At 44.5% G+C, this 25,881-nt stretch overlaps 1 protein-coding gene across 2 annotated transcripts in view; it reads left to right on the forward strand.

The window, feature by feature from the left end:
- The window catches only part of IGF2BP3 (insulin like growth factor 2 mRNA binding protein 3), a 163,800-nt gene that overhangs the window by 135,222 nt on the left and 2,697 nt on the right, over window positions 1-25,881 (forward strand). For both annotated transcript variants that reach the window (XM_043541060.1, XM_037890540.2), the window contains exons 12-15: window positions 12,083-12,202; window positions 17,045-17,119; window positions 22,862-22,993; window positions 24,192-24,305. In XM_043541060.1, coding sequence (XP_043396995.1) covers window positions 12,083-12,202; window positions 17,045-17,119; window positions 22,862-22,993; window positions 24,192-24,305 — 441 coding nt within the window. The remainder of the gene's footprint in view (window positions 1-12,082; window positions 12,203-17,044; window positions 17,120-22,861; window positions 22,994-24,191; window positions 24,306-25,881) is intronic.

Genomic DNA, 25,881 nt, shown 5'->3' on the forward strand with positions numbered 1-25,881 from the left:
GAGTGAGTAGAACACTGATGTGATTTGCCCTTTTTCTTAAAACTGCTGTATAGTATTTGAGTAGGTCTCAATGTGTCCTTCAGTGCCAGGGGTTAAGTTACAATAGTCTGACCTGGAGGTGAATTGTGTGCTCATTGGCTGGATGGATTGCAATAACCTGGCCAACTAGATTGTGGAAAAAGGCTTCTCTAATCTTGGTGTGTTCCGTGTCTGGCCAGAACCCATGGGTCATCCAATAAAACACGCAAACTCTGTACCACCTTAGTGATTGGAGAGTAGCTTATCTCAATGGAGGGCAAAGTTCATATCCCAAATAACTCCTTAAGTGTTTCCCTGCTCCTAAAAGCATTACTTCTGTATTACATGGGTTAAGAGTGAGCCAGGTGTTTTCATCCATGTGGTGATCTCAGACATGGAATATGTGCGTCAGTGTGGTGGGAGGTGTTGCCTTTATAGGCACTGAAGTCTCAAAGGACATCTCATCTAAGAGACCCCAGTGCCATGCTGGAATGCAGTTCAACTTAACTCCAGTAGGAATACTACCAAGCTTTGGGGAGGTATGAGTGCTACTAAGAATCCTATTCTTCCCCCGTCTCCTGGACTCTCCTATCAGGTAGGGATGGACACTAAGATTTTGTCTCCAGGGTGGGGGCTTCTCTGCAGTTGAAGTTAGTGATGAACAGCATTCTTTCTTTAATTTTCTTCTTGGCGGCATTCAGCATTGAAATCAGCTTTATGCCTTCAGTTGTTACCCTGAAATTACAGAATACTCGCAGATGATCTTAGAATTGGAGGATAAATCATAAATTAGTTATATATAAACTAGAAATCTGGGGAACAGCTGACTTGGGTTCTAGCTTGTTAGTCTCCATTGGCTGCATCACTTTATCTAGTACAGTAAGTGGTGACGTAGGAGGTATTTACAAGGAGGTTATAAAACTCAGTGTATGGCGCACTAGGCCTGTATAGCAAAGAAATAAGCGTTTCTTAATGAGCCTCTTGTTTCCAATGAAGGCTTTAATATTAAATATTGGTATGGGGGTGGGGTGGAATAAACTCACTTTTTTGACCAATGTCAAAAGCATTATTTTGTATTAATGCATTGATTCTTACTGGAATGTCTTCCAGGATACTTGGCTTAATGTTAGTTTCCCCTTGCTGCAAACTTTTATTACTAAATAAATAAAAGCATTTACTATAGCTGTAGGCCAGTGTAATTCTTCAAAGCACATTGAAAAAGTGTGGTTTAAATTTTGGTTTTGGGTCTGGTAGGGATTGAATAAAACAGTTCATCAGTTTCTGATGAAGTTTAGAGCATTCTGAAGACCAAGTGAGTCACTTATGCTGAAAAATATAAATCTGCTTTGCCTTAGTGGAGGTGATTGTGATGGGGAGGGGGGGAGGGGAAATGGCAGAGAAGAGCTTTTTAATATAGTGCCTGTTGCACACAGATTCTGTTCCATTAAGTGGATTTGCTCTGTACATTTTTAAAAAATAGTATGCTAGGTTGGAGCCAAACACATTGGCTGAGACTGTTTCAGGCAGTCTTAAAATAGTTTTGAACTATTTCCCTCACAACTGAAAACTGACCCTGGCTGAGAGTGAGTAACGTGACCTGGTGATTTTGAAATAGATGCCTCCTACTAAGGTAACTGTGCTGCAGCACATGTAGGGTAAATAAACCATATAGTGGAGGTACGTAACAGAGGTAGAATGCAGAGAAGATCCAATTCCTTTCCCATGGCAGTATGGCAAAAATTCCATATACTTCAGTGTTTGCAGGATTGGGTCTTAAAAGAGATATAAATTATAACCTGAATGTTGTAATAGACTGCACCAGTATTGGGAGGAGATATGAGCCCATGAGAAGTTGGTAAATAAAAATTCTTCACACCAATATCTCTGGGAGGTTTCGCAACAAGGTTGTGAGTAACACTGAAATGCTGAAGCTAGTAAGAGGAACAGAAATGGCAAAAAACACTTCATGCTTCCTAATCAAAGATGGGTGGCTGCTGGTGCTCTACGTGTGACTGAGGGAGTTGTGTGACAGTTGAACCTCAGCTCAGTAACCTCAGCAGCAAATAGTTGATGCAGCACATTTGGAAGAGGAGGGAGGAAATGAAACTGCATTTCATATATATACAAATCTGACAAAATCCCAAATCAGAACCATGTCCTGCCCCCTTATATTTGCAGGGATTCTGACCAGTCCTTGTGGCTTTTGTTTTTTTCCCCTTCTCTAGTCTCACAATATGTTCTCCAGTTTCCCCCAGTTTCCTTCTTGCCTGGTCCCTAGTTATACACTTCCTAGAGCCTTCTCACTTTTGAGGTCTTCCTGGGGGCAGTTCACTACTACCCCTACTAGATTTTTGGGGGAGATAGTAACTACCCCTCTTCCCATCCATATTTCTGTGGAGGTGGGGAATTGGTAGACCAGTCTTCTTCAGCTATCCCTCGATGTGAGGATGATCTCTGCCAAGGGGGTTCATTGGTGAGTTTTTAAGTGGCTGGGGAGTCCAATTCTTGCCCTGCAGATTTTCCCACCAAAGTGACAGGTGTAATCTTGGAGGAGACATAGTTGTTGGCTGGAGTATTGTACCCTTTCTTTCCTCCTTTGTCGCTTCTCTGTCTCATGAGCACATCTGTTCTCCTCAAAGTGATCTGTGGCTTGGGGTATGGGAAGGCCTAGACAACAAGAATTGCATTTAGGGACTAACAACAAGAATTTTTGTTATAAATTGGGGACGTATCAGAGGAGGAGGAGGACCTGGGTATATTGGTTGATCACAGGATGACTGAGCTGTCAGTGTGATGCAGCTGTGAAAAAGGCTAATGCAGTCCTGGGTTGCATCAGACGAGGCATTTCCAGTGGAGACAGGGAAGTATTAGTACCATAATATAAGGCACTGGTGAGACCTCATCTGGAATACTGTGTGCAATTTCTGATCTCCCATGTTCAAGAAAGATAAACTCAAACTGAAGTAGGTGCAGAGAAGGGCTACTAGGATGATCCGAGGAATAGAAAACCTACCTTATGAGAGGAGACTCAAAGAGGTTGGCTTGTTTGCTTAACCAAAAGAGGGCTGATGGGAGATATAATTGCTCTTTAGAAATACATCAAAGGGATAAATACCAGCGAGGGAGAGGAGCTATTTAGGTTAAGCACCAGTGTGGACAGAAGAACAAATGGATATTAACTGGCCATCAACAAGTTTAGGCTTGAAATTAGATGAAGATTTCTAACAATCAGAGGAGTGAAGTTCTGGAACAGCCTTCCAAGGGGAGCAGTAGGGGCAAAAAATACCTAATTAGCTTCAAGTCAACCTGATAAGTTTATAGAGGGGATGGTATGATGAGACTGCCTACAATGGCACGTAACCGATCTGTGACTGCTAGCAGCAGTTATTTCTAATGGCTGGGGACGGGACACTAGATGGCTCTGAGAAAAGGAGTACTTGTGGCACCTTAGAGACTAACAGATTTAGTTACTACAGAGAATTCTTTCCAAGGTGCCTGGCTGATGGGTCTTGCTCACATGCTGAGAGTCTCCCTGATTGCCATATTTGGGGCTGGAAAGGAATTTTCCCTTGGGTCAGATTGGCAGAGACCTTGAGGGTTTTCCGCCTTCCTCTGTAGCATGGGGCATGGGTCACTTGCCGGTTTAAACTAGTGCAAATAGTAATTTGTACTATTCTTCTCTGTAAATTGAAGCAATTGTCCAGTCTAAGTGAGCTCAGAACTGAGTCAGGTTTTTTTAATTTTCATTGTTATACATCTCACTGTAACTATATCTGTACGTAACAGTGAAATATGGGCAGATGGCTGAAGACAGGTAGCGTTAAGGAGGAGACACAAAGTATCAGTGATGAGAAGGGTAGGGTTACGTGGGCAGCTGGTATAGCTGGAAGGCGGTACGCAATAAGAAAAGTTTGGGAACCTCTGGACTAGATGATCATGATGGTCCCTTCTGACCTTAGTCTATGAGTCTGAGACACAAGCAGCCTACCAGGGCCCAGAAACCTTTCCATCTGTGCAGCTATTAGTGGGTCCTGAAGTTCAGCAGTGGCTCCAGCGTTTAGACCAGTTCCTTGCTGCCTACCCAAAAGGTGCTTGGATGGAGAAGGTCCTTACTTGGTAGCTATATCTCCTGGAGGTCCGGTGCGGAAGAGTAGCTAATTAGTTCCTGCTGAAGAGCTTGGGAGCCCTGTGGAGCGATGACTTCCCAGTGCGTGTACATGTGCATGCTATGCAATGATCTTTCTGTGATTAGAAGTGCTGTAGACTTGCCTAAAAACACATCATCTTTGTGGTCTTGAGAATCTTTGTACTAAAGCTGGGAACGGCTCCCTCTTTGAAAGGTGAGCTGGAAAGGAAATTATTGAACTCTTTTCTTTGTTCTTTTCATAGAAATACATAAAGATATGTCGGGATTTTTTGGCTTGTTCTTTTTACCTTAGTAGATGCCCCCCATTTTTGGTGCAGGACTCTGGAGGATTGGGGGCATTGTTGTAGGCCAAAACCTATGCTAAAGCTATTCTGGCCTTTTAGTTAAGAAGGGAGGGAACATTGAATCTTAGACTGCACACAGTGGAGAATGATTTCAGTGGATTTAGTTCTCATGGTGTATTTGTAAGACTGGGAATTTAATTGTGATACCATCTCCAGGCTAGAGGTTCCTGAAAAGCAGCATGACTAAGTGGCATGGCACTGAGGAAACTGAATGATGATTAAATGCGTAATATGAAAGATTGTCCAAGAAATTCCAGTAATTTGCATAGGTAATGATGTTGGGTGGCTTAGTCATCACACTATGTGCTCATGCTTTTCCAGTGGAGGACAGTCTTCCAATCAGTACAAGGATATTTGGTGTGGGGAAGTAGTAAAAATTCAATTTGAATCTGATGTTCCCCTGACTTGTCTGCACTACGGTCAGACCTTGCCAGGGGAGCAAGAAAACCCTCATCATTTTGACATCTGTGCTTAAAACAAACAAAACAACACCCACCCCCCCACCACCAACAACTTTTTAACTTATTTATGTTGTAGACCAAAATGACTGGTTAGAAGAAATTAAATGGAAATGCTTCTCTCAAATACGGTACCTGGTGGTAAGATGCCTTTTATATAACTGCAGAGTAGAATTTGAAAAACACTGATAAATTAGAACATCACTCATTACAGACATCTTCCTTTCTCCTCCCCTAGATTCTATTATTATTGTTCAAGCACCCGTATATATTCTAGGGCACCTCACTAAACTAGTAAACTGGTCCCTACTTTGAAAAGTTTGCAATCTAAATTTAACATGAGATGAGTGAAGGTTGTAAACAGATATGAATAGGGAGGGAGGAGAGGCAGGACAAGAGTGACATACAACACTGTTACTCGGTAAGGCGTGTAATTATCGTGATCGTTCATTTACCTTTGTTCATTTTGTTGCCCATCCTTCACTTATCAAAAGTGAGATGACAGAAGTGAGGTTTTAGTAGTGAATTGGATTTAGCCAAAGTAGTTTGAGGAGGAGGAATAGTGTTGCAGACATAGGGGCAACGTGACCAGATGGGCATGGAAATGCTTATTAAAGAAGAGAATGAAGTTGGTTTCACTGGCAAGGCAGGGAGGGTGAGGGAAATGCTTAGGAGATCAGGTCGGAGATGTAAGTAGGGACTGCGTGATGGAGGGTCTTAAATGCAAACTTATTGATGTTGCTTTAGATTTGAAGCACAGTGCAGAGCCAATGAAATCACTCAAAGGAGTGCTGGAGGCGAGTTGTTGAAACAACTTAATTGGTGGGAGAGATTATTTTGGCAGTTACATTTTGGATGGACTGGAGTGGGGCCAGGTTGGTATTCAAAGAGACCAGAGAATTGGAGAAGGCAGTAGCTGAGATGAAACATAGTGAGGATGAGAGGTGTGCTGCTTGGGTTGGAAAGGAAGGATTGCTGCTAAACTGAGTCCAATTTATGTAGTACTTTGATAGCAGTGGTTCTCAACCAGGGGTACGCAGAGGTCTTCCAGGGGGTACGTTAGCTCACCTAGATATTTGCATAGTTTTACAACAGGCTACATAAAAAAACTAGCAAAGTCAGTAAAAACTAAACTTTCATACAGACAATGACTTGTTTATACTGCTCTATATACTATACACTGAAAATGTGAGTATAATATTTATATTCCAATTGATTTATTTTATAATTATATGGTAAAATGAGAAAGTAAGCAATTTTTTGGAAATAGTGTGCTGTGACACTTTTTTTGTATTTTTGTATCTGATTTTGTAAGCAAGACGTTTTTAAGTGAGGTGAAACTCAGGAGTATGCAAGACAAATCAGACTCCAGAAAGGGGTACACTAGTCTGGAAAGGTTGAGAATAGGAATAGGACTAAAAATGCTGATTTCTTTCAACAAATTGATACTGCTTCTGAACTACCCATCTTCACCGAAGATGAGATCAGATGAATCTCCAGCAGTGACTCCAAGTTACTTTTCTAATTACTGGAAGGCTTAATGGATTAATGATGAGTGAGTGGCGTTACCATGAGGTCTTTCACGGGATCTGATGTGATAATGAGAGAGGGAGTTCTGTTTCCTTTAAGTGATTTAACATGTAGTTACCTTACTGCTGATTTAAATTGAAATAAGCAGTTTAATATTCCAGTTGCCCATGTGCCTGTGAAGAAAAACATGTTAAGTTGTGTGTCAAAGTTATCGGAAGCAACTGGCAGAGTTTATTTTCATTCTAAATATGTCTATTTCTATACTCTTTACCTGGTCCTTGGACCTGTGCCTAGAGGAGTGTATCCTCTCCACCCCCAGATTATAGTTGGCTTGTGTTTTATCAACAATGGAAAAGTAAAACTTGAAACAAGCATGTTTTTCTTCAAGTGCTTGCTCATGTTGATTCTATTCTAAGTGTGCGTGTGCCCATGTGTGTGGTCGTCAGAGATTTTTGCCTTGGTGGTATCCACAGGGCTGGCTGTGGTGCCCCCTTGAGTGCCGCACTCATGCGTCGATATATCAGGCACCGCTGTCTCTTCACCCTCTCAGTTCCTTCTTAGCACCCGTTGTGGTTAGTCGAAGCACCTTTCCTTGCATAGCAAGGGCTAGCAGTTTTGTCTCTTCTGACTTTGAGCCTTAGGACCTTGTAAATAGTTGTTTATAGTAGTTAGTGTCAAGTAATTAAGTGTAGTTAAAAGTTAGAGTCCCAGCGGGGACTTCGCCCCAGGTGGGGCATGCCCCGGTATCCAGCCTATGGCTGTAAGTGACCCCCACAGCAGCTGCCACAGGTGCTTGGGGGCATCACATGTGAAGGACAAGTGTCATATCTGGGGGAAAAAAAAAAGAATTTGACCCAGGACTCAGAAAGATCGGGATATTCGTTTGAGGACTCTCCTTATCGAGGCTGCCTTCCATCTGGCTTCCGAGCCGTCTCGCCAAGACTTGACTCCTGCTGCCTACTGCACAGCACACCCCCGGCACTGAGCTCCGCCTGGCACTGCTCCCCATCGCCAGTGCCCAGAAAGAAAACTAAGAAGCACAGCTCCCCGGCACCGGACAAGAAAGGCCATGGGGCATCGGGCAAACGATCCAGTTCGAGCCACCTGGCCGCTCGGGAGCCACGCGGACGTGCCTCCCCAATCTGGACCTGTAGCCCCTTAAAGGATCCACCACCGACTCCCGGGAGTGGCAGGTGACCCAAACTTGTGGCAACATTGATGCCTTCCCAAGCTTCCCTGCCGCTGAGAGAGCAGAAGCCTCCACCTGTGCCGCTGGCACCGCACAGCCGCAGGAGGCAGCAAAGGCTCCCTGCGAGGGCAAGCCAGCTGCTAAGACCCCCCAGAGGGCAGTGGCGCGCTGCTGATCCCCTGAGCCAAGCCCGTGCTCTCCGTCTGCACATCACAGATCTCCAGTGTCGCAGCCCAGGCCCTCTTGGGCTCACCTTCGCAGGCACCACCATCTTGACACGGATCACTTAGGGGGAGGCGCTGGTCTCTGTACCACTAGCACCGTTTGCCCTCCTGCTGGTTGTCCTCTTGACACAGATCTCCATTGCCTGCCCTGTGGGAGTGCTCCCCCTTGCGATAGTGGTCCCCTCCGGCCCCGGCACTGATCTTCCTCCAAGCACCGGTCTCTGGCAGGTACAGTTAGCAGGCAGACACAGGCTGCAACGGCCCCAACATGGTCACAGGTAAGGGATTCCTCCAGCATGGAAGGGCAATTTAGCCCCTTGCTGATACTCCATGGCACAGTTGGGCACCTGAGGACGCGTCAACGTCCATGCTGCTGCCTTGGCAGCACAGCTGGTGCCGGTGATGACGATGCCCCCTTCGCACCACTCATCTGCCAGCACCTCGGAGCTACAGGTGATGGCACCAGGCTCAGTGCATGAAGCACGCTCGGAGGTCAGGGTAGAGGAGACAGCACCCACCCCAAAATCCTCCTCTCCTTCCCCCCCATGACACTGAAAATTGTCAAGGCCCTCTGACAAACCCCGTCATCCATCCCTTCCACCTCCAAAAGGGCTGAAAAGAAGTACTTTGTTCTGGCCAAGGGGTTCAAGTACCTTTATACCCACCCACATCCAGGCTCGCTGGTTGTCTCTGCGGCCAACAAGAAGGACAAGCAGTTCAACTCCCAAAAATAAAAAGGCCAAAAGACTGGGCCTTTTCAGGATAAAAATTTATTCAACAGCCAGACTGCAATTCCAGGGGGCGAACCACCAGGCATTCTTAGTCAGGTACAACTTTAACTTATGAACTCCCTCCATAAGTTCAAGGAGTCCCTCCCTCAAGGTTTGGCTCAGGAATCTGGCATCCTGGTGGAGGAGGGTACCGTGGCAGCGAGATGCTCTCTCCAAATGGCATGGGATGCGACGAACTCAGTGGCTGGGGTGGTCGCTCTGGCGGTAGTCATGAGGCGCCACTCTTGGCTTCAGACCTCCAGCCTGTCACAAGAGATGCAGACCTCGATCCAGAACCTCCCATTTGATGGGAATGGACTTTGCAGTGCAGATGGATGTGAGGCTGCATGGGTTAAAAGGACACTCAGGCCACTCTTCACTCACTGGGTATGCATATGCTGCAATCTGAAAGGATGCAGTTCCAGCTGCCCCACCTCCAAGGGCTTGGCAGCCTTGTCAAGGGTCTTCAAGAAGAAGGGATAGAGACACGAGCTTTAGTCATTACCACCCTCCTCCTCCAACTCAGCCACACAGCCCAGCCCACCAAAGCATCCTGGGGGCCAGAAGCACTCATTTTGAAGGTGTGCTCGAAAGCAATGCCCCAGTCAACTCCCAGGATCCACCTTGTTCTTTCCTCGACCGTCTTCATCCTTACCATTTGGCCTGGTCACAGGTCACCTTGGACTGCTGGGTGCTGGACATAGTATCTCAGGGCTATACCCTGCAATTTTCGGCCGCCCCTCCGTCCCATCCCCCCAGTCCCTCTTCAGGGATCCTTCTCATGAGCAACTCCTCGTTCAAGAGGTCGAGAACCTCCTGTGTCTGGGGACCGTGGAGGCGGTTCCTTGAGACATGAAAGGAAAGAGGTTCTATTCCCGCTACTTCCTAATCCTGAAAGCAAAAGGGAACTTCAGACCCATTCTGTAGAAGAGAAGAATGAGGGGGGATTTGATAGCTGCTTTCAACTACCTGAAAGTGAGTTCCAAAGAGGATGGATCTAGACTATTCTCAATGGTACCAGATGACAGAACAAGGAGTAATGGTCTCAAGTTGCAGTGGGGGGTGGGGGGGTTAGGTTGGATATTAGGAAAAACTTTTTCACAAGGAGGGTGGTGAAGCACTGGAATGGGTTACCTAGGGAGGTGGTGGAATCTCCTTCCTTTGAGGTTTTTAAAATCAGGCTTGACAAAGCCCTGCCTGGGATGATTTAGTTGGGGATTGGTCCTGCTTTGAGCAGGAGGTTGGACTAGATGATCTCCTGGGTCCCTTCCAACTCTGATATTCTATGATTCTGGATCTGCGTCACCTCAACAAGTCTCTCAGAAAGTTGAAGTTTCACATGGTCTCCCTGGCTTCCGTCATCCCTTCCCTGGATCCGGGAGACAGGTACATGGCCCTTAACTTGAGGGATGCTTATTTCTATATCTCCATATTCCAAGGTCACAGGCTTTTCCTTCATTTCATAGTGGGTGAATGCCATTTTCGATTCTGCCCTTTGGCCTCTCATCGGCCCCGAGGGTGTTCACAAAATGTATGGTACCAGTGACTGCTTACGTGAGACATTGAGGGGTCCAGGTCTTCCCATATCTCGACGACTGGCTCATCAAGGGCAGGTCTCGGGAACAAGTGCAGAGGAGCCTTGATCTGGTGTGTTCCACCTTCTGCAACCTGGGCCTGTTAATAAATGAGAAAAAATCCACCTTAAGGGTGGTGCAATGAGTAGAGTTCAATGGGGCAATTCTCGACCCCACATGAGCCAGAGCCTTTCTTCCAGAAGTGCGTTTTCAGACCATGGTTCTCACCTGCCTGCAGTTTTTGGGCCACATGGTCAGTCATGCCTGGCTCCATCTTTGGCCTCTGCAAGCGTGGCTGGCCTTGGTGTATGTCCCAAACAGTCACGACCTAGACTGGGTAGTCAGGGTGCCAGAGCATATCTGGAAGTCCCTGAATTGGTGGGTGGATCCAGGGTCGGTGTTGGAGAGAGTTCCCTTCTCAGCCCTATCCTCGTCGCTGACCCTGGTCTCCGATGTTTCAGACCTATACGTTATTCTTCCAGGATAAAGTCCAGTTGCGACCACACCCAGCGTTTCTGCTCAAGGTCATTTCCTAGTTTCATACTGGCTAGGACATATACTTACCCATCTTCTTTCCAAAGCCTCATACATCAGATGAGGAACACAGGCTACACACCCTGGACGTCAGGAGGGCATTGGCCTTCTATTTAGATAGAACAAAGCCATTCTGTAAGTCATCTGAGTTGTTCATTGCCGTGGCAGACAAAATGAAAGATCGCCCATTATCTGCTTGGAGGATTTCATCCTGGATTACAGCCTGCATCCGCTACTGTTATGAGCTGGTGAAGGTGCCTCTGCCAGCAATCGTGATGGCACATTCGACTAGGGCACAAGCATCGTCAGCGGCCTTCCTGGTACAGGTAGCAATCCAAGAGATCTGTAGGGCTGCTACTTGGTCGTCTGTCCACACATTCGTCTCTCATTATGCGCTTACCCAACAAGCTCAAGATGACGCTGGCTTTGGCAGAGCAGTGCTGCAAGCTGAAAGACCATGAACTCTGAGCCTACTTCCATTGACACTGCTTGTGAGTCACCTAGAATGGAATCAACATGAGCAAGCACTTGAAGAAAAAATGGTTATCTACCTTTCATAACTGTTGTTCTTTGAGATGTGTTGCTCATGTCTGATGATGTCTGATATCCTGTGGTGAGATGGGATGGTCCTTGTGATTTTAGAAACTCTTAACCTTGCATTTAATTTAGAAACTCTTAACCTTGCATTTAATTTACTGTTTTGGGATTGCTGCCAAGACTCCAACTGTTACATAATCTTACACACGAGGGCTCATTGGCAGTTTTAAAGTTGGTTATTTATCATTCCAGATCACTCCTACGCAAAGGAAGCTGTAAAATGTATGTAACTCTAAGGCTTGTTATGCAATTTACGTGTCAAGGTCAGTGTAATTTACCTTCAAAATTAAACAAAAAGGAAATCTAGAAATAGTTCACTTATTTAACCTTCAGTCCATTTAGTTTTGCACACTTGCAACCATCTAATCTGCCCAGTCATAAACTGGAAAAACAGGAAAGTAGAGTTGATAGGCAAAAATGAGACATCCCTTTAAAAAAATCTCTCAATTATGGTCTTAAAGTGGAAATGTTAAAATCACAACTTTTTTTTTTAAGACTGAAAGAATCATCTTGGACTTGAATTGTTCTTTAATGTAAGGTTGGATTTCATGATCTTCATTAAACATTTAAACTTTACAGGGCATCAAAGATTTCTCTCATTTCCCTGCATGTGTGCTCCATACCTCTTTTCTGTCAGTCCGATTCATAATGTTCAAAAACATTCATGCCATATTATTTCTTTCCTCCTTCTCCACAGCAACAGCCCGAGTCTGAAACTGTTCATCTGTTCATCCCAGCCTTGGCGGTAGGAGCCATTATTGGCAAGCAGGGACAGCACATCAAACAACTTTCTCGTTTTGCAGGCGCATCTATTAAGGTACTGTTAACTTGACAAGATTTCTGTCTATTCCACATGATACTTGCAGCAAGTTTTCACAAGTAACATTCAAATGAATCTGTATTCTCTCCTTCCCTGCACTCCCCACATTGAGTTATGTGATAAATGGTATATTTGTTTATAAATTAAGCTTTAAATACCGGAGAGAGAAAATAATTAGAATCCTAATGTTTTCAAACCTCTCTTGAGGTGTGAAATATAAGCTATAAAGAAAGCCACCTTGGTGGTCTCAACTTAGAAAAAGCCTTTAGTCAAGCCTTAATGATGTGTTAAAGGCTTTCTTGCCACATTGTTAAGGCAAAAAACAGTACCTCTGAATTTTCTCTTTTAATAACAAATAAGTAAGGAAAACGTTTCACTACTGTGCTTTGTCTCCGGGTGCCCAATAAGGATCAGTCTGAGGTATTAAGTTCTGGTGGCTCCACTCTGAAGTACTGGTGGTTGAAAATCCGTGCTGTGTATGCTAGACTCCTGTGGCTGAACCTGTTATTTATCACCGGGTTTAACTGACATGATAGCTAAAAGAACCAGAAGCTGCTGGATCCTTGTCTGCACTCAGGGGATAACCCCAGTTCAGCAATCTGTGTATCTAGCTGCACAAATGCTGACCCCTGAACGTAGACAAGGCCGAGTGCATATACCAGAGGAACTAATCCAGGGATTAAGCTTGATTTAGTTCAGACAAAACAATCCTGGCTCACCCGTGCCCACCTGTAGGGTTAGCATCAATGCAGCTCTGTCAGTTAATGTGCTGGTGCTATTTGGGCTCCCACCAGTGCTGACACGAAGGCTGTCAAGGCTGATTCCCCACTCTGGCGCTTGGAGTGCAGAAGTGGAGGCCCACAAGGATTCTAAAAATTAATACTGGCCATTCCAGGCTTACATTAAACTCCCAAGGTTGCAGTTTCTCTCTGACCTTGAATGGCTAGATGCTGCCACCACCCAAATACAAAAAATCCCTTTGAAATCAGAAAGGCGCACTTGGGAATTCCTTCCTGTGGGGTACCCACTGGGGAAGAGTTGAGAAAGAAGAACAAAGGGGTTGATGTGGGACATTGAGTGGGACATTGTCTATAAAGCCAGTTAGTTTGATTCAATGCATTATAAAATGTATCCAGAAGGAGGGCGATCTGGGCTCTATGGTGTAATGTGCTTTTGTAGAGCAATATTAGAAGTATAGCTGATCACAGTTAGCAAGGAGCCTCTTTTTATGAGTTTTTCTCACACAGCAAATTGAAATTCTCTAATAAGGAATGATTATATTTCTCATGTTGACCATGGTGGTTTTGTTTCCTGGTGTGAAAATGTTGCCTCTCCAATCTCTGTTGACAAGCATAGATGCGTCTGAGTACTTTATAAGCCTCCACTCTGGCTTCATCCTTTATTGTAAGAAGTTTCTTGTCCAAAGGTAATTCTGACAACTCTGTGCAGGCTCGCTCGCGCTCTCGCTCTCTCTCTAGACCCAGAGAGCCCTGAATGTGGAAGACCAAGTGCAAAGTTTGAGGAGAGTGTGCAGGAGTTGTGGAACTCCTGCTTGAGTACAGCTCTGCAGGGACTGACGTAGGCCCCATTTCACAGTGCATGGAGGGATGAGGCTGGTGGATCCATTATTACTCTGGCTGTTTTCCCCATCTCATTTCCGTATATGTCACTGCGTTAGTGGTAGCTACTACAGCCACAGAGTTGCAGCTTGGCTTGTGTAGGGATGAGGTTTTGACCAAACTATTGGTAGTACATCTGTTTTAAAGTGAAGATTGGTTGCAGCTGGATTCCTTCTCTTCACTTGCCACAGATTCTCATTCTGTCACATAAATCAATCAAATGTTATTCCCTTGTTCTCAATTTACTTATTACCACTTTCCCAGCAACGAGGGATATAGGGGCCAGGCAGCTGTGGAATCTGTGGGGGTGTGTGCATGCAGTCAGTGGGTCGAGACACATCGAGAGGTAGGGGCCTGTCTTGTTCTGCAATGCTCTTTCAACAGGCATCAGATTTGGGAAGAGCAGGGACTGAGCATCCCTGAGTTGGGGAGCAGGAGTCAGGTAAGAGGAGGGAGGTCACTAAGTTTTCAGAAGCAAGAGAGGCTTGCACCAGAAGGTGAAAATTTGCCTATTTTTAAAAATAATCCGGAAATCATGCTGCATAAATCTTAGTTATGAGGTGCTACAGGGAGCCCAGATTTTTCTTTATTTGTGTAGAAATAAACACACACGATAACAGTGGGCTTCTCTTAAAAATCTTTGTTCTAATATTTCAGCAAAGTAGTATGTTCTGAATTATGAAACAACCTGTTCAATCTTACCTAAGAGTTTAAGGAACACTCGAGTAATTTTTAGATGGCGAAACTAGAAATCTGATTTTTTTGTATGCAAGAATTGGGATATCCCTCTGTATATGGCTTTCTGGACCTGTTTTAGGTATGTACAGGATGGTGTTCATGTAAATATGTTTGAATCAGTATAATATCTACTTTTGTGCAGTGCTGAAGTTTATAGATCCAATAAAAATATTCAGCCATAAAATGGGATTTCAAGAATATATTGAATGTACATGTTGCTGTTGGAGGGAATGTATAGGGATTCGTCTGTTTTTCATAGATGCTGTGAAATTTTAAATTAAAACGTCAGAGAAAACATTTGTGTATATAGACCTCCAACTTACACATTTCAAGGATAAGAAAGACAAAATTAACATTGAAGCTTTTGAATGTCCCCCCCTGCAGGCACTGTAATATTAATAGTGAGTGCTATTTTCTAGCCCCCAATGCTGTTTGTCTCCAGCTATACAGATAAAAGGGAAGAGTCTAAGATTTAGACTCTTCCATTCTGACCTGCAACCTCAAAGAAATTGTAAAAAAAAAAAAAAAAAAAAATTTTAGCATTAAAATAATAAAAAATACAGAAATGAAACAGACTTTATAGAAAATACTTTTCCAACATCGAATACAGGGGTTAGTGGCAAAAAGGATACCCTGGTATGAAATATCGAGTCTGTGTACAAATAAAATGTAAAGTGTCTGCACGAAAGGGAAACAATCTCAAACATGTCAGTCTAACTTGGACAGAAATTATCTTCTCAAGCCATGTTCAGTAAGCTAACTGCAAAGGTGCCTTGAAATTTGGCACCATTTAAATACTTTATGAAAGTGCAAGGATTTGGTCTGACTGTTCCTGCTGTTGGCGCATTTCCTATTTTGGTAGCTTAATAAACGTGCTGCAGTTATACCTGTATGTAGTTATAAAATAGCTAGTTAGATTACAGGAATTAATGTGCAAAGTAAATAGCTAGTGTGTGTTGTATTCTCCAGTGTAGGATATAATGTGAATGATTGTTAACCAAATGTTTGCTAACTATACTGGAATTGGAAAAGGTTCAGAAAAGGGCAATAAAAATGATTAGGGGTATGGAACAGCTGCTATATGAGGAGAGATTAATAAGACGGGCACTTTTCAGCTTGGAAAAGAGACGACAAGGGGGGATATGATAGAGGTCTGTAAAATCAGGACTGGTTTTACTCCTTCTCAGAACACACGAATTAGGGGCCACCAAATGAAATGAATAGGCAGCAGGTTTAAAACAAACAAAAGGAAGTATTTCGTCACACAACGCACAGTCAACCTGTGGAACTCTTTGCCAGAGCGTGTTGTGAAGGCCAAGACTATAGAAGGGTTCACAAAAGAACTTAAGTTCATGGAGGATAAGCCCATCAACAGCTATTAGCCAGGATGGACAGGGATGGTGTCCTTAGCCTCTGTTTGCCAGAAGCTGGGAATGGGTGACAGAGCATGGATCACTTGATGATTACCTGTTCTGTTCATTGCCTCTGGGGTGCCTGGCATTGGCCACTGTGGGAAGACAGGATACTGGGCTAGATGGGCTTTTGGTCTGACCCAGTATGGCTGTTCTTATGTTAACCACAGTTACGTAAAAGTGATACATGATGACTAGTAATTTGTTTGAATTAAACTACAGCTGTTAAAGATGAAAAATGTCCCTTGGCTGTTGGCAAAGATGAAGTCCTGTACTGCTTAATACATTACCTGTTCAACACTGGCTATGAAATACTAGCTGCAGCAATGGAAATGTCAGTTGTGATAAACAAAGGATTCATCCACAATGTCAGAAGCTGGGTTAAATTATTTAATGCTATTGGAGTCTGAGAACAACACTCACAGAAATCTTATTTTATGATGAAATGAACTATTGAAGACTCTGTAGGCGTCTGTGGCTCAGCCCTAGTGGAGCTTAATTTTTTTTCCAGAAGACAAAAACATCTGTGTATCTCACAATCTGGAGGACTGTTTGGATATTACCAGCTAGATAGGTTGGAGCTTCCTTATCCTGATCCTCCAAGGAAAAGTTTTGCTAATGGGCAGAGTTTGTTAGAAAAATGTTTCCCCCCCCCCCCCTCGTTAGGACTTGTTTGACGGTAGCAAGTAACATTAAAAATCTTGGTTGTTCAACCATGTCCTTCCCTGGAAAGCTCTCTCTTTATACTACGTACACACTGTCTATGAGATTTTACCATGGGCTACAGATCTTTTTGAGTGGCTATCCTTTTGTTTCATTCTCATGATTTTTCAGCAGTAAATTTGCTTGCGACTTAGCCATTTTTTCCGATAACAGTACATTCATTTAAAGAAAACAAAAAAAAACCTAGCATGACCAAAGCTTAATGCTGCTGGTATAATGAATGATTTTGCACTTATGGCAGAATGGAACAGTTTTACTGAGATGGAAAAGTTCTTCCTTAAACTTAGCTTGCAGTTAGGCATCTGTCAAAACTAAGAAGCTGTGTTAATCTGAACTTTGTGTTCCAGATAGCTCCTGCTGAAGGACCAGATGCCAAGCTCAGAATGGTTATCATCACCGGACCTCCGGAGGCTCAGTTCAAGGTACTGTGTATGAAAACTTCCATCCCATTTGTCAATTTGTAGTGGGCTTTGCCCTGTAGGAGGAAACATACTGAAATACTTAACTGGAATGCACCATTTTACTCAGAATTTTAATAAATTGTTGGTATGCAGTGTAATTGTAGCCATGTCGATCCCAGGATATTAGCGGGACAAGGTGGGTGAGGTAATATCTTTTATTGAACCAACTTCTTTTGGTGAGAGAGAGAGAAGATCTCTAGCTACACAGAGCCCTGTGCGGCTTGAAAGCTTGTCTCTCTCGCCAACAGAAATTGATCCAATAAAAGATATCTCTTCCACCTTGTCTCTCTAATAAACATGTTGGTCAAATCATTCCTGTATTTTCTCCCCCGTGCCCCCCCGCCCCGCCCAAAGGAAAGTCATAAACCATGTGGGTAAAGAAACATATTAAGGGCCACAGCCCTTAAAGTTAGTGGAAGTTTTGCATCATTTCATTGTGATCAGAATTTGACCTTATAATAATTGCACACAAGAAAAAATAACCATATGACACCCATAATGGCAGGTTACTAATTAGTTCTAGATAGAAATGCCTTTTTGGGCAGCTTTTCCGATGAGTGGAATGATTCCGATTGTATTTAAAATTAAATTACGCTAGGATGCCCCAATCATCATTTGCCTCTGTTAAACATATCAAATGGTTGAGCTGCCTTCCACTTGAGCAAGGGTAACAGGTGAGTAGGATATAAGTGCAGATACCAAGTTAATTTCAGTTGGAGAACACGAGGTAAGAGTGGAGCAAAGGCTGAAATAAGTCACTCTGTCATATAGCAGCCTGATTGCTTTGCAGGTAAGGCCTGTAGCAGTCGGAAAAGTCACTCACAACTTCATATCATTGCAGTGCCGTCTTGCTCACATGGGTTTACAGCCATGCTTGTTCCTTGAGTGTTAGTCCCTATGTATATTCCGCTCTGGGCATGCATGCACTGTACGTGCTTGGAGTTGGAAAATTCTTGAAAGCAGTGATTGTTGGTCCATGCACGTGTCCTCCTTTTCTTTGTGCCTACAATCAAGGAGATAAGGGATAGAATGGACTGACCCCTGTTCCAGTTCCTTCTTTCCACCGTGTCGCCTGGGTCAGAACCTCCAGTGTCCAGCACTTTGTCTTCCTTTATTCTTCAATCTGCAAATATATAGTAAATAGTTTAGAATTTTATTCTATAGTTTGTTTTATAATTACATAGATTCCCTGTACCAGGGAACTCTGCCCCATTCTCCCCTCCAATTACGAGTACTGGACTATGCCCAGAACGCTGGGCTTCAAAATCTTTGCTGCTTGCCTGTGCTCCTTCTCAGTCCACGACAACCATCAATATTGCCTCGGGGAGGCTCACCTCATGGCAAGCAGCAGTATCTGCCACTCGTTCCCCAGTCATACTTGTGAGGGTCTGAAACTTCATCTTCAGAAGTACCTAATGGAGAAAACAATGAGGCTGTAGTCAGACCCAGGCCAGGGGAGCCCCCCCATATGTCAGCCTGACTCAGCAAGGAGTGCACCTTCTGCCACGAGGTCTGACTTAGCAGCTAGGGAATCTACTCCCACAGATCCGCTGTTTGGGTCTTGTCAGGAAAGCAGGGAGTGTTCTTATAAACACGAGAGCAGATCCTTCTCTAAGTCCACTTCAGAGAAGTCGGATACAGCTCTGCCTGAGTCAAGCAAGTCTTCCTGCTCAGACTTAGAACGGGGTGGACAAACTACAGCCGGTGGGCCACATCTGGCCCATCAGACCATTTAATCCATCCCCCAGCTCCCGCCAGGAAGCAGGGTCAGGGGTTTGCCCTACTCCAGCCGGGGAGCGGGGTCGGGGGCTTGTCCCACTCCTCGTGACTCTCAGGAAGCAGCCAGCATGACCCCCCTCTGACTCCTACCTAGTACGCAGAGGCATGGCCAGGCGGCTCTGTGCGCTGCCCTGTCCGCAAGCGCTGCTCCCTTAGCTCCCATTGGCCGTGGTTCCTGGCCAATGAGAGCTGCAGGGGTGGCGCCTGCGGATGGGGCAGTGCTCAGAGCTGCCTGGCCACGCCTCGGAGCTGGAGGGGGGACATGCATCCGGGAGCCGCTTGCAGTAAGTGCTGCATCCCTGAGCCCCCCCAGTGCCCCAATCACGTGCCACAGCCTTGATCCACCTCCTACCCTCTGAACCCCTCGATCCCAGCCCAGAGCCCCCTCTTGTACCCCAAACGCCTCATCCCCGTCCCGCACCTCCAGCTGGAGCCCTCACACCTCTCCCCCATACCCCAACCGCCTGCCCTGATCCCCCTCCCACCCTCTGAACCCATTGGTCCCAGCCTGGGGCCCCCTGCTGCACCCCAAAACCCGTGTCCCCAGACCCACCTCAGAGCCCTCACCCCTCCTCTCTCCCAACCCGGAGCCCCCTCCTTCACCCTGAACTCCTCATTTCTGGCCTCACCCCATAGCCCGCACCCCCAACCAGAGCCCTTCCCCCCAATTTTGTGGGCATTCGTGGCCCACCATACAATTTCTATACCCTGATGTGGTCCTCAGGCCAAAAAGTTTGCCCGCTCCTGACTTAGAATGTCCCAAGTCTGAGTCATGACAAGACAGTCCACAGATCCAGGGCTCGGTTGGTACCAGACCACAATCTAGTGGCAACTGTGTGTCCGGTAGCAACTAAGCTTAAACACCAGGAACTGATGGCACTGACAAAAGGCAACCACTGGGAGCCTCAACCAGTGATAGTACCGGCTCTGCCTTGCCTGACCGTGGTGCAAACTAAACTCTAAACACTACCGCTCCATTGGTTTGGGCGGACAGGACCTCTTGCACTCCAGGGAGAGCAGACGCTTACATTACACCTGATGACATTTTTGATCTCCCTGATCCCCAATCTCCATTGCCATCAGGTCCTTCCTAAGGAAGGTCTTGACTCCACCAGGAGATGCAGCTAATGGGAGGGGTCTGTCCCCCATTATATCACCCAGCCATGGTTTCTCTCTGACAAAGCTGTTGGTACCACCGATAGATCCAGAATCTGCATTTTCTTTCTTTAGAGGCTCTAAGGCTGTATCTACACTACAGCTTATGTCGGCATAACTTTTGTCGCTCAGGGGTGTGACTAAACCACCCCGAGTGACCTAAGTTACACCAACATAAGTTCTCATGTGCACAGTGCTATGTCAGCAGGAGAGCTTCTCCCTCTGACGTGGCTTCTGCTGTCTGCAGAGGTGGTTTTATCATGCCAGTGGGAGAGCTCTCACCAGACGTGCCGTAGCAGCGCAGTTGCATTGGTACAGCTGCAGCACTGTATGTGTAGACATGCCTGAAACCAGTGGTTCTCAACCAGGGTATGCGTACCCTGGGCGTACGCAGAGGCCTTCCAAGGGGATACGTCAACTCCTCTAGATATTTGCCTAGTTTTACACCAGGCTACCTAAAAAGCACTAGTGAAGCCCGTACAGACTAAAATTTCATACCGACAATGACTTGTTTATACTGCTCTATATATTCTACCATAATGTAACGTGCATATACACATTGTCTTAGACATGCGTTTTATGTCAATTACTGATGTGTGCAAGTAAGTTAATTACATTGAAGTTGTCTTATGTATGCAGTTGTGATGTAAAAATGGATAGTTGTTGGGTTGGTTTTTTTTTTTAAATGAGTTGCTGGAAGCGGCGGTAGTAGTGACAGTGGCTTAAGATTTTCTTCAAAGCAGTGCAGGGGATTTAGTCAAACATCTTCCTTAAATGCTTTACACTGCTTTGAAAATCTCAAGCAGAAGAGCGAGATTGAATGATTTCTACGGTTGGGCCTCAAGTTCCATGCCTTCTGATGTGTGCTTGTGAGTTTGAGACTAAATGTCTTTCCACTCAGGTAGTTCTTCCTACAAAGACAAATCTAGCCCACATCTTTTTCTTTAGATAATTTGTTTGACAAGGGTTTAAATAGTCTTGTATGTTAAGATCTTGAAGACAGGTCCTGGATTTATCCAGCTATGAGCTGCTTTCAAATTAGGATGGTACGGTAACTTCAGATTCCTTGCTTTTTGGCTCTGTTATGAAAGAATGTAATTGAAGTCTAAAGCAATGCCTCTCAATCTTTCCCTACTACTGTACCCCTTTCAGGAGTCAGATTTGTCTTGAATACCCCAAAGTTTCACCTCACTTTAAAACTACTTGCTTACAAAATCAGACACAAAAATACAGAAGCGTCACAGCACACTATTACTGAAAAATTGCTTACTAACTCACTTTTACCATATAATTATAAACATAAATCGATAGGAATATAAATATTGTACTTACATTTCAGTGTATAGAGCAGTATAAACAAATCATTGTGTGACATTTTAGTTTGTACTGACTTCGCTAGTGCTTTTTATGTAGCTTGTTGTAAAATTAGACACATATCTGGATGAATTGATGTACCCTCGGTTGAAAACCAGTGGTCTAAAGCACAAAGCAATTCATGAAGTTTATCTTCCCCTGTTGTAGAACAAACCTTCATGGGAAATGGACAATGGAGACGTTTACTTGACTGGTAATTTTGTATCTCTGAAGTTTTAAAAGAACAGAAGGTTTAATTTGGCACGTTTTAAGATGTTGGGGTAGTAGAAACAACATAAAAAACCCCTGCCCTGATTTCTTTCCTACCCATCACTTTTTGTGTTCTAGTCCTGCTGTGTACTGATGTGATTGAGAAAGGGGAGGGAGGTAATGTGGTAAATGGAAAGTCTCTATGACCTTTAATATACATCTCTTGGAGATTCTTTCCACCACTGTCCCATTGGACTCAGTTTTTGATACAGCATGGGAAGCATCAACCTGACGTTGAAAGGCATAGGGTGTGGAAGAGTGACCTAATATTTCTCAAGATTGCCTGTGAATGACAGGCAACAAAGAAATAGTTGCTTGACAAGCCACTAGAATTATTATATCAACTCAGAGAAAATTGGAAAGGTAAGAGATTCAGCTTTCCACTTGTAATGGGCAAACTCTCCTGCTCTATTGTCTTATTGCCCACCACTTCTACGTATCCAGTACTGCAATAGGGTGATGCATGTTGGTTAAAGTGACACAACTTCCAAGGTGCCACTCATCTCTATACTGAGAGACTTAATCTCCCACATTAAAAATGAAAAATCAGAGCTAACCTAAAGTAATATACATTGCATTTAATTACTTGGTAATTAAATGTAAAGGCATAAAACCTGGTGTAAATTAAGTCTTTGTCATGTGGTTTTGCTTTGAATTCACCATCCTCTGGAGGATGAATTTCAGAAACTTCTACTGCTTAAGCCAATAAACTCCTTTATGTTCACCCTGGTGATAATAAAAACATAACATTGGCACATGGTTGTCTTCCCCCTTTGATTCTTTACTGCTGCTTTACCTCTAGAGAGAGACATTCTAACAATAATTCAAATGGCTGGATTATTTTACTGGAAAACAGTAGAAGGTTGTTCATTGTTATGCCGTTACTTGATATTCATTGATGGCTTGTCAAGTCTTCTTTCAGGGTTTGACTATGGTATCTTCTCGTTAGGAATGTGAACACTCCATTCATTTAAAAATAAATTACCAACTACTTTGGTAAGAAAAAATCTTTTGCATTTGTACATAGTAGATTTGCGCATTTGTACATAGTCAGTTTCCCTTTGGGTGGGTTTTGGTTTGCTTTTTAAAAGGTGACTTGATTTCAGAATGATGCTGTCCCTTTAAAAATATTAATTACTTTTGCAGGCTCAAGGGAGAATCTATGGAAAACTTAAAGAAGAAAATTTCTTTGGTCCTAAAGAAGAAGTGAAACTTGAGGCTCATATAAAAGTGCCATCCTATGCTGCTGGTAGAGTTATTGGTAAAGGAGGCAAAACGGCAAGTACTTGAGCAAAACCTAAATAATGAGACACAAGAAATCTACCTGAAGGACATTCAAAGTGTAGAATCTTCTCTTTAGCTAATTCACATTTTAACTCTTTTGCATGTTAATTTCAAGCCTGTATGCTATTTAAACTTATTTCATTCTTTGGGTTTTTCCTTTCTGCAGCCTGCAGTTCAAGTTGGGTCAATTTAATAGAATTGCCTCTTTAAAAAACACAGGTGAACCACTGCACCTGCATGGATCTGCTTGTCGGTTGCAGGGCTTAAAATGGAAATACAGTGGTTCTTCCATTCAGAATAATAGATTCCTAATTAGAGATCAGATTCTGTAAAGTCTCTCATTCCAGTAACCCTATTGACTTCAATAGGATCAGTTGCTTGAGTAAGGGTTTACAGGATCGTACCCAGTATGTATCAAGCGGCTGGAAAATGAAACATTGCTGGGCAAAGTTTTCCTGTGTGAAGCACAAATAGAAAATTTTGCTTTTGCCGTTGAGACATCCACTGACTATGGAGTGCAGAATTTCACCCTGTTCTAGGAATGGAACTAATTTACCTTGACCTGCTGCCACTGCATAAAAATTAATTCTGTGAGGTACTGAATATCCTTGAGTCTTCCATAGATTTTTAAGTCCAGTAGGGACCACTGTGATCTAATTTGACCTTCTGGAAAGAAATTGCACAATTTTCACCAGCATGGATCCATCCTGTGGCATAATGAGGCCTACACTCCACCTACTAAGAGGCAGGTGACTAGTACCTGCACTGCTACTGTCCCATCAGACCCAAAGGGAGTTGAGGATTGTCAGGATTTTAGCCCTTCTTTAGAAATCCCAATGGGAACAAACATACAAGAGAGCTGGCCTTGAAGATGGTGCGTATGCAGTAGAAACTTTCTAGGGTGATGGGTCTGCAGTTGTCTGTAGCTTAATGTGCGCATTTTGCTCTATTGTGATGTTCACAGGTCTATGCACCGTGGATTGAGCACCCTACATTAAACCCATGATGTCATCTTTAATACAGTAAATGGTTAGAGCAATTCACTTAGTCATCATAGAGCATTTGAAGGAGTTTACCTTACCATTATTTGCACATTCAGATAGCCAAGCATTTTTTAAAAATTCTCATGAATTAAAGATGGCTGCATTTTGCTGATTTTTTTTTTTTTTTTTTTTTTTTTTTTTATTTACAGGTAAACGAGCTTCAGAATTTGACAAGTGCAGAAGTTGTTGTCCCTCGTGACCAGACACCTGATGAAAATGATCAGGTTGTTGTGAAAATAACTGGCCATTTCTATGCATGCCAGGTAAGCAGGTTACGGTGGTGGGAGTAGTTATTGAGTTGGAGTGAACTCTAAACGTATCTGTGAATCTTAGGTTTACACACATCACACAGATCCCCCAAGGAATAGTTGCTACTACAGTAGAACCTCAAAGATACGAACACCAGAGTTCAGGACTTACTGATCCACCGGATGCCTTCTGGAACCAGAAGTAATCAGGCAGCAGGAGAAACACACGCAAAAAAGCGGGGAGCAAATACTTTACTGCCTTGGTGCTTTAGCTCTGGGGCTCAGGGATTCAGCCAGGAGTGGGGAGCTGAGGGCTTCTGACCCTCGGGAGCACGAGGGCTCAGGGCTTTAGATCTGGGGTGAGTGCTGAGGCTTATGGCTTCAGCCCGGCTCCGCTCCGAGTTTCAGCTACGCTTGGGGCTTCAACCCTATGGCTCCGTTCCCAGCTTCAGCCCCCCAGTGGGTGCTGGGACTTGGGGCTTGAGCTATCGGGGGAGTGCTAATCAAGGCCTATGTTTCTCATTTTTCTAATTTCCCCAAGTGTTAATTTTTGAATAACATTTTGATAAACTTTGTATACTTCCTTCAATGTGGTTTTTCTTTCTATGTTTGTATTACGGTAGCATCTAGGGGTCCCCATCAGGGCCCTCTGGTGCTAGGCAGTTTACACAAGGCAATAATAACTAAAAAAAAAAAAGAGAGAGAGAGATTATTGCCCAAACAGTGTACAGTCTATATGTAGAGCTCTGCATGAATACAAAATTTGTATCCGCATCTGATTCGCAATCCGCAAAAATGGTCTGTGGATATTCGCAGATTTGCATGGCTCTAATAACAGCTCCACAGGTCACTGCACACCAATGACACAGGGCTGTGCCAAGCCCCCAACTCCCCACCGTCCCCTACTTCTCCCCAGAGACCATCTGCTCTGTCACCCGCTGCACCCTCCTTCCCCTCTTTGGGCAGGGAGGCTACAATCCTGGGTCCTTGTGTGCAGCGCCGCCCGCTCAGCCCTACACAGCCCGGGTGGCTCTAACACACGCAGACCCGGCTGGGACAGACGACAGCAACAACTTCTCTCCTCACAGTGCCCACAGTTGCCACCCACTAGTTCAGAGTACAATGACATTTCTTTCAAAATGGCACTTCGCTCACTGCACAAGGGCACATGGTCGTGCTCCCATTTGGGAGTTGTGGTTTACCTCCTCTGTCCAAGCAAGCTGGGGACTACAACTCCCAGAATGCCTAGCAGGCTATTGCCACATATTGCAGCCCGCTGTTGCATGATTCAGAAAGCCAAGCTGGAGCCTGAGGGCTGGGAGATAGCTGCTCCGTTCAGGTGCGTGTATGCTGCAGTCAGAGCTCCGTTCCCCCCTCCTCCACCCGCCACCTGCCCACCTCCCAGGCCCCTCACACCTTCTGCGGTTGGGGCCAGAGCGTCTGCCTCGTCCCCTTCCTGTCCATTACAGCATCACCCTGTTTTCTATGGGGAGATCGCGAGAGCCCGGCACGGATACAAAATGTGTATCCGCATCCAAGCCACGAGCTGCAAAAATGGCCCCCGGATATCCGCGGATTTGCAGGGTTCTGT

The sequence above is a fragment of the Chelonia mydas genome, chromosome 2 (assembly GCF_015237465.2).
Source record: "Chelonia mydas isolate rCheMyd1 chromosome 2, rCheMyd1.pri.v2, whole genome shotgun sequence".
NCBI lineage: Eukaryota > Metazoa > Chordata > Testudines > Cheloniidae > Chelonia > Chelonia mydas.